Source organism: Oryzias melastigma, linkage group LG18, assembly GCF_002922805.2.
Source record: "Oryzias melastigma strain HK-1 linkage group LG18, ASM292280v2, whole genome shotgun sequence".
Lineage (NCBI taxonomy): Eukaryota > Metazoa > Chordata > Actinopteri > Beloniformes > Adrianichthyidae > Oryzias > Oryzias melastigma.
In genome coordinates, this window is record NC_050529.1 from 12,411,384 (window position 1) to 12,421,327 (window position 9,944).

Sequence of the window (9,944 nt, forward strand, 5' to 3'; positions counted from 1 at the left end):
GGGCTACGACTGCAGAAGACCACACCGGGTATCACTCCTGCCTCATACAGGTTCACCAAAACTGGACATTGGGTCAATTTCTGCTGCGACATTCAGATGGTAGTGTCAGAATTTAGGGTCAACAACATGAAAGCATGGATCCATCAAGCCTTGTATCAAAGGTTCAGGCTGGTGGTGGTGCTCTAATGGTGTGGGGGATATTTTCTTGGCACACTCTTAATATCAACCAATCATGGTTACAACACCACGGCCTACCTGAATATTGATGCTGACCTTTTCCATCCCTTTATGACCACAGTGTCCCGATCTTCTAATGGCTACTTCTAGAACCATTTCACAAAGCTCAGATCAATTCAGCAACTGTGTGATGCCATCGTATCAATATGGACCAAACTCTCAGAGGAATGCTTCTAGTACCTTGCTAAATCTATGCCATAAAAGATTTAAGGCAGATCTGAGGGTAAAAGGGGGTCCCCAACCAGGTAGTAGCAAGGTGTACCTAATTCAATACAATTTTCAATTCAATTTTATTTATATAGCCCAATATCACAAAAACAATTGCCTCAATGGGCTTCATGCCGGTAATAGACCTAATAAAGTGGCTGGTGAGTGTATACATGTTAAAGAAAAGCTTTAGAAAGCACCACTGTAGAAATAGTAGTAATTTAGTCAAGCCGTGCCCAGTGTAAGACAAACCGAAAAGTCTCACTCCAATCATCATTTGATCTATTGTAAAAGTGTTCCCTATGGTCTTTTAATTATGACTATACTGTTTTTAGACAAAAATAAAAAAAACTGTACATACAAAGTTTCTGCAGAGAGGCAGGAGCTCATTAGAAATTTTGAATTGTGGGCAGGTGCAACCCCATACCTTCCCCATTGTTGAGATGTGACCCGCCTAGCTTATTTTTTAAGTCCCAAATATGGTCTTTTTCAAATGGCATTCTTTTGTCAATTCCTCATTCACAAGGATAAAGAAATGCAGCATAATTTTCTTCATACACGTCTTCTATCAGAAAAATGCCACAAGGACATATTAAAAACAACAAAAAGAAATTTACTCTGAATGGATCTTTAACACCAAGTTAGCTTATAAGCAGAAATGACCCACAGGCTGCACTTTCTGGGAATATGATCAATATAACACAATAACTTCACATCATATTCTCACAAGTGACAGGCAGGAACTGAAACAAGATGCTAAAAATGCAGTAGGCAGGCTCCTGCTGAGTCAACATGAAAAGCCAAATGATTATCAATTTAATTTTACAACTTCAGGCACAGCTTGACAGCAACATCAAACTTCCTTCACTGAACCTTTCCTGGTCATTTTTAAAGACTAAAACAATGAAAGCCGAGAAACTTCAGCCATAAACCACAACTGAAAGTATTAAAGATGAACTAACTAGAATCAAATGAAACATTTAATAAATATATTCTAATCCTGCTCAACGTGAGATGAATTAAAAAAAAAAAAACATGTCACCATCTTGGTTTATCTCAACCTAAAGTTCAAACTCCTAACAAAAGGCTTTAATTTAGCCTTCCAGCTTTATGACATTGTTTTTTTTTCCCAAAATGTGGCAGAATAGTGAGTTCCCAGAGAGAACAGTTCCCTAAAAGACTGATAATTAAAGATGGATTACACATACAGATGGCAAGATGAAGAGAATCATCATTAAGGAGCAGCCATTATGATAAAATAATAGCCGAGAAACATCAGCTGGGATTAAAAAGGCTGTTTGTACAGCGCTTTCAAAACACTCAACCCCCTCTTGATTTCCTCCATTTTAGTGTGCTTTAACAAAAACAATGCCACCCTAAGCCGCAGGGCTCTGAAAGCTAACTGCATTTAAGTCAGTCAAAGAAACAAACTCCTCAGATTAAATAGCTGGCTGTGTCACCTTTAACTCTGACAAATAAAACCAAGTGTTTCCACGTTTGGTGGAACAGAACAGGTTTGGCTTTTGTTTATGCACAAAACAGCACAAACGTGGGGTTCGAGTCCAAACTTTTATGTTGAAACTACAGGAGCACTTTTTGTTTATGGAGACCTCTGACGCTCAAGGGAGGAGGAAAAATTGAAATTCTATTTCCTGATATGGGGAATTGTTTACAGGAATGACCTTTTTGTTGCAAGTCTAAACATGAAACAGCTGAAGATCATTGTTCCGACGTGTCATTTTAAGATCATCTGATATGTTCGTGTCTTTAAAGCTCAAACAACTTATAGGGTGTCCAAAAAATAGACTGTATTTAAATGGGAAATTTAAGAATAACCCAATTCTTTCTAGAGGCCAAAAAATTAACAAATAAATAATAAATCCTCGCATTTCTAATAAATCAACACCAGAAAATGGTTGAAATCAGAAATACCAGCACAAGTATTAGTTTGACATTGTTTTCCATATTTTCTGTTATGGAAATTATACCTTGAGGCTCAAGTCTACAGCCAGATAAATAGAAAAAAATAATAATTAGATAAAGTGACTTTCCTACATTGCTCCAATTTTGCCATCTTTTACACAAGATGTTTGATGTCACTTAAATGCAAGTTCAGACACTAATATAAATACATCCAATGTTATGTTTTTGTTCCTCATTTTAATGAAAGCTTTTCTTCTACATAACTGCTGACAAACAAGTCTCAAAGCTTATAATTTATCAAAACCATCTCAGTAGCTTTTGAAAAGATATTAAAAACAACCCGTTTTTATTAGATATTTGTCATAAAAAGAAAATAATTCTGAAAATCTTAGACTTTTTTTTTTATGCTTTTACGGCATAATAAAAATGTCGCCTTCTATATGCCATAATCAAATAGATTTATGTCTCTGCAATCTGTCAATGTATGAGCTGACAGCTCTCATACCTGCTCCAAAATTAGTGAGTAACCTATAATTCAAGATAAAGCTGTCTTTTCCCTCACCAAATATGACAACACTCAAGAGAGGAAATTCTTAACAGTCTTGTTTATTTAAATGTAAATCTTTTATTAATGAATTCTGACAGGTAAAAGCAGATAATCAGAACGTTCGGCTGCATTTTGGAGTGATACCTGTAAAATGTTTTATTTTTAGTGTGTTTTTTTGTTGTTTTTTTGTTTGTTTTACTAGTTGAACTTCCAGAATCAGCATCAATCTTAAGCTAGATTTTAACAATTTACACTACCGTTTGAAAGTTTGGGGTTGCTTAGAAATGTCCCATTTTTTATAGAAATACACTATTTTATCAATGAGGATAACTTTAAACAAATTAGAAATACAGGATACAATATTTATGTGGTAAATGATTTAAAAAAGACCTCTCTAGCGGCAAATGTCTATTTTCGGTGCATTGTCTACATAGGTGACTAGAGACCATTTCCAGCAACGTTACCTCCAGTGTTTGCTCATTGTGTCAGAAGGCTAACAGATGATTAAAAAACATTTGTGCAATCATGTTAGCACAGTTTGGCTTATTTAGAAGCTATAAAACTGACCTTCATTTGAGTTGGTTGAGAATCTGAAGCGTCACACTTGTGGGTGTCGATTAAATGCTCAAAATGGCCAGAAAAAAAACAAATTTCTCGTGAAACTCAACAGTCTATTCTTGTTATCAGAAAGGAAGGCTATTCCATGCAAGAAATTCCCAAGAAACTGAAGATTTCCTTCAACAGTGTGCACAACTCTCTTTAGAGAACAGCACAAACAGGCTCTAACTAGGGTAAAATAAGAAGTGCCAGTGTCAACATCTACAGTGACCTTCAGGGCACAGTAGCAAAGAAAAACTCATATCTGAGACAGGCAAACAAAAGAAATACGATTCATACAGACAAAAGAACAAAGCTGTCAGACAGAGGAAGATTGGAATAAAGTGTTATTGACAGACGAATAAACGTTTGAGGCGTTCGGATCACACAGAAGAACATTTGTGAGTTGCAGAACAACTGAAAAGATGCTGGAAGAGTGCCTGATGCCATCTGTCAAGCAAGGTGATATAATGAAGTTGCTTTGGTGATGGTAAAGCCAGATATTTGTTCAGGATAAAAAGAACTTTGAATAAGGAAGGCTATCACTCCATTATGCAACACAATGCCATACCCAATGGACAGTATTTGATTGGGCCAATTTCATCCTACAAGAGGACGATTATCTAAAAATACTTCACACAGTACAAGAACTATTTAGAGAAGAAGCCAGAAGCTGGTATTCAGCACCGTCGCCAGATCTAAACCTCATTGAGCTTTTGTGGGACCACCTTGACTGTACGGCACACAATAAGTACCCATCCAGGCAATATAACTTGTGGGAGGGTCTTCTAAAATAGTTCGGTAAAATTTCTCCAGATTCCCTCAGAAAACTAAGCTAGAATGCAATGCTGGAATTGATGCAAATGGACGATTCTTTGGCAAAAGCAAAGTTTATACAAATACATATTTCTAACCATGTCAAAGTCTAGACTATATTTTGTATTTGTTTTATTACTCATTTGGTTAATTAAAGTCCGACTTTTCATGGAAAACACAAAATTGTCTGGGTGACAGTAGTCAACAACAGTAAAGGTTTTTTTAAAACAATTTTTCTGATAAATCTGGATTCTAGGCTCATGTAGGGCAGTGGTTCCCTTCCCCGGGCCACGGACCGGCCCAAGAGTTGAGGACCACTGCTATAGGGGACAGCTCTTCTGGAGTATATTATTTCTGAAGACAGTATATTAAGATGAGTTTTTCCATTAAAGATGCTAAAAAAATAACTTATCCTTTTTAGGGAGAAGTAAATAATTTTCAATAATAAGTGCAGATTGAACCCATTAAGATCCCTGAGCTTAGTGAAATACAAACCCAGGAGTCACTGGCAGCTTAAAGAATAAACAAAGCAGTTTATTCCTTTAGGAATTTAATTGACTTTTCTAACAGAAGAGCCAAAAAAACATTGAAATAAAGAAAACTCTGCAGCAACTGCACTAAAGAGGTCAGGCAGCCTTGGTATCAAATCAGGGACTCAATTCTCAGAGGCTTTTACACTCCTGTGGCTGCGCATCCCAACGACTGCTATAGGGTCGCCCTGCATTTGCACATTGTAATGAGGCATGTTTGAATAGCACATGTGCTGCAAACTTAACAAGGTCGTCTGTTTTCCTTCGCTCACAGGACCACACAGTTTATTATAGAACAGGAGACATCCCGCATCCCGACATCTTTTGCTAAGTTCATGCATATGGAGGCAGTGAGCGATTCGCACGTTCATTAATTGCAAGAATCTTTATCCTACACTTGTGTTCAAAAGCTAAAAACGAGTCCTAGAAAGATGTAAGGAATGTGGGGTGCCAGCCAGCCGTGATGTGCGCTTTAAATAACCTGCTGCAGGTAGGGACAGGAAGTGCTGCCGTTGCTCTTAAACACAAAAAGATGTGGTTTTTCCACTTTAAGCAGATCAGCAGGGAGATGGCGGGATATGATTACCGAGAACAAGCCACCACCACAGCAAGGACACATCATGAAGTCCGCGTTAAATTTCCATTCGTCTTTGCATAACCGCCAGTGTCATCAAGGTCATCTCTGCGGAAAATCACCATTCCATCTCTCAATCCACCCGCCTAACTTCTGCTCATTCCTCAACCGGGCCATTACACGAAAAGGCCAGTCTTTGAAATCTCCTGAGTGATGAGGCTCGAGTCTTAAGTGATCCCGTCACAGCTGACTTAATGGGGGGGTGGCAACCGCCGAGTCATTAAACAGATAGATGCAGGTGGAGCTGCGACTTCGCAGAACATGCTTCGTCTTTATTCGTGAAAACAGGAGTTCACAAGTCGTAACAGTCGTGCGATCATCTTTGAGACATTTGCATAATGGGCGTCGCAGGCAGGGAACCCAAACGTCCCTTTAACCAGAGCCGCAGACGGCACATCACAATTCCTGAGGAGAATCCTCGTATGAAGGCCAATTATGGGGGGCATAGATGAAAGGAAATTTATTCAGACTTAGCAAATGCAACTAGGTAAGCCCTTTCAGTTAGCAGCATTTCTCCTCAAAAACTCCAGGTCTAAAGTTTAACCATTTCTATTACGCAGACTGAAACTTGGATTAAAAAAAAAGCTCACACACAGAAAGGCAAAGAAAGAAATGATAAGAAGCACACCTTTTCATCCTCCTGACTGACTATAACTGGGGAAAAAAGTATGTATTCATGAATTAGATGGAATTAAAATGTCTGATCAAAAACTATCAAATAATAATTAAGAAGAATTCATTTATCCATTTTCTAAATCTACTTTTGTGAGGTTGCTGGGGCCTATCCCAGCTACTGTTAGGTGAGGGCGGGGTACATCCTGCACACTAATATTTACATCTAGAGACGATTAAGAATCACCAATTAACCTATGAATCATGTTTTTGGACTGTGGGAGTAAGTCAGAAAAAACTCGCCCACACAGGAGGAAAAAATGCAAACTCCACACAGAAAAGAACGAGCTGGGATCCAAACCAGGGCGTCTTGCAGTGAGGTAAAGATGCTAACCGCTACATCACCATGAATCCTCAATTATCAAATTAATCCAATTGAAACAAAGATAATTTGTGTTAAGCTTCTTAACGTCATTTGTATCAAATGTCTAGAGACAAAGGATGATATGAGAGTCAACAGCAGATAAACTCACCTGCTTGGCCAGGTTAACAGCATCAGAGTGAAGTCTGTCTCTGAGGTGAGGGTCCAGCTGAAATCCAGGGGCAATCTCCACCACCTAAAAAAACAAAAAAACAAAGTAGATATAAACATGGAACCTTCCTACCCCTCTGACTCCCCCTATTGCTCCACTGGTAGGGGCATTTGAAAATGTAATGTTATCCAAAAGATTTTTTAAAACCTAAAAGCCTGTCTCTGGATTTTAAAAGCAATTCGGACACATTCTAGATATATATTTTTTTAAACAGCATATAAGACATCACCCATTTATCAAAGTAAAAACTGAATAAACATGAACATTTTACAAAGATTATTTATGAATCTACTGTGTTCTGATGACGAAAACGTGGAGTATTTAATTAAAATAACTTTGTTTCAAATAAAAATCATTCAAACTCAGTGCATTGTGGTACCAATCTTGAGAGCATTGATGCACACTAGTTTTTTTTGCAGACTACTGAGAATTTTGAAAGCCCCGAAAAATGTTGAAAACCCTTTTATTGTGCTCTGAAATTCAGACGCAACCTATATTTTCAGTCTGCTTCATGTCTCTAAGATACTTAATCCTTAAAATGTAGCATTTTGTTTTGCTATGTTAAAAGCAGTGAGATCTAAAACAATGAGTCTGCAGGTGATTTAAAACAATGAGCTAAAAGGTGTTAAAAGGATGCTTAGCCTTGTAGACTTCACAGTAGATATTTACTATCTCAAGTAGTCCATTTACTAAGATAATACAGGGCTTTTTACCCCTCCATTGTGGTTCTTTCACAGTGTTTTTTTTTTTACTGTGTAATCCTCCTACAAAGAGACCAAAAAAGCATGTTTTCATTTGCTTATTTGGTGCATGTACAAGTAATCAACTCTTTTAATGTGACAATTATTCTTTCATTAGCTGAGGCGTCTGGGATTTAGAAGTTCACCCTGCTGGATGCAGATTCATCTACTTTATAATGTCACAGGAGTCAACTAATTAAATTCTATAGAAGCAAGAAAATAAACAAGTCTTATCTCCAAATAAAAGGGATACTCGTGGCATATGAAGCTCAACACAGGACAGAATTTTCTGCATCGTCACTAAACCACGGATCCGTTTCGGCAAACGGCTGTTATTGTTTGTCAGAGAGATCTGAGATGAAGGGGCAAAGACAGATTAGGCATAACAGAATCAAAAACCAGCAGATCTAGCATGAACAAAGCCACTAACACGATTATCATTTATAATTCCATTCCAGTAAAATGATGAAAGTGATGAAAATGAATTATTAAAACTGCTCCGAGGTGACAGCATGTTCGGAAATACCTCACATATTGATCGGCTTTCTCTGACGAAAGCTTTGCGGAAATTCAGACATATCTTTATAGAATTCAAACTATTTTCAAGATTATTCTTTTTACCCCAAAGCCAAAAGGAAGAAAAGAAAATCTCCAGATAAATGAAAATCAATGCAAAAAAAGATAATCCTTAAAGAAACTTTGTGGATAAAAGCAGTTGTGGAGGGAATTATGGTCTCAGTTATTGTTCAGGCTTCCTTTTAACACAGTATTAGCACAAGCTAATTGTTTATGGACTTCAATCTGCTTATTCCCTGCTGCTCAAAGCATTCTGATGTTCATTATCAGTGGTTTTATGAAGATTAATGTCAGTTATTTTTCTTTGTCTTAAAAACAAACAAGTCATTTCCAGCAGATCACCAACAACCCAAGAGAAATGTCCCAACCAGAGCAGGTGCATTTAAAGCCTCTAGCACTAGAGCTTTAGCTCAATTGTTGACTTTCTTTGAACTTTTGTTACTATTGCTGTCAACAACTAGGCAACATCGTCGACTTATCTATAAAAAAAATCGTCAATGCTAATTTTGTATTGTCGACATAGCTTTTTTTTGGGCGTCATTTTAAATGGTAATGATAACCACCAGCCAACAAAGTCATTTGGATTGCATCGCAGAACGGGAAGTTTTGGAGGTGGTATAGCCCTTCCTCAACCATAGATTAAGACGGATACAAACTTACGCTTCACCTGAAACTGTCCTTGACATCTTCAAGGTAATTTTTAGTCACACTTCATTATCAGAGAAAGTTTTCTATCCTCATGCAGAATAACGTATTTTAAGCTTATAGACTAAAAATAAGCTGAATGCACAGTGCTACTGTAACCGGAAGTAAACAAATCTTCAAAATAAAGTGTCGGTGAAACTCCCTATTTTCAAAGTAAAACTACCAAATGTGTTTTTAAAAGAATGAGATTCAAGTTCCATTTACTGACACAAGTTCGGAAAAAGTGAATTTGCTTCAGTTTTTACATTTTTTTGATTCCAGTAACCCCTCATCAGTTGACCTAATTAACGCAATTCCAGTTGATTATCAAGCGAAGAAAAGCTGCCTCACTCTGATATGCAGCTGCACAGCAGTGAAGTGTTTACGCAAACACAGAATCAATCGGATCTGATCGGATTTTATACCGACTTCGCACAGACGTTCTTTAGAACATAAAATGCTGCAGATGTTTGAGGATGGAAAAACTGTGGAGGACACTTTCCGGATTTTAAGTTGAATGATCCAAAAAAACAGTGATGTTTTGTTAACTGAAATTAACCAGAAAGTTGACCAAAAAAACAAAAAATATATGTTGCTTTTATTTTAACGGGAAGTTCAGAATGATTTAGAGCCGTGATCAGGAACCTTATCAATTGTGAGACAATTATGACTTTTTTTGTACAGGCATACAGCTTACCTGGGACCTTAAACCTTTTATCTTTTATAAGGTGAAATTTATGAACTTCACATGTAAAATTTCAATTTCTGTGAATGCACCATACACCAAGCATTAGCAGTACCATACATGACGTAAACCTCTACGGACTGAACACCATCACCTTTTGTAGTAAAAAGAAAAAAAAAACTACACATCATCTTACATAAACAATAATCGTCGACTAATTGGAAAAGTAATCAGTGACTAATCGACTACTAAATTGTTAGCAACAATTGTTAATCAATGTCAATCAGCTGATTGAGGCTTTGCGCCGAAACACAAATCCACTTTTTCAGCATCAGAATCTGCCGATACGCGTTGATCACGATAATGGTTGAAGAGTCATGATCGGTCAAGGAGTGTGTGTTATGTGATGACGACAAAGACATCTCTGCTGTTAAATGGTTAAAAATAACAAAAAAGAGCTCACCTTCTGGTGTCTGCGCTGAATAGAGCAGTCTCTCTCATAAAGATGGATGACATTTCCATATTTATCGCCTGAAGAAAGAAAGACATCAGGAGAAATGATG

General features: G+C 37.3%; 1 protein-coding gene across 3 annotated transcripts in view; it reads right to left on the bottom strand.

The window, feature by feature from the left end:
- LOC112156404 (pyruvate carboxylase, mitochondrial) overlaps window positions 1-9,944 on the bottom strand; it is a 299,032-nt gene that overhangs the window by 259,639 nt on the left and 29,449 nt on the right. For all 3 annotated transcript variants that reach the window (XM_024288666.2, XM_024288667.2, XM_024288668.2), the window contains exons 8-9: window positions 9,845-9,912; window positions 6,637-6,720 (exon numbers count right to left, since the gene is read on the bottom strand). In XM_024288666.2, coding sequence (XP_024144434.1) covers window positions 6,637-6,720; window positions 9,845-9,912 — 152 coding nt within the window. The remainder of the gene's footprint in view (window positions 1-6,636; window positions 6,721-9,844; window positions 9,913-9,944) is intronic.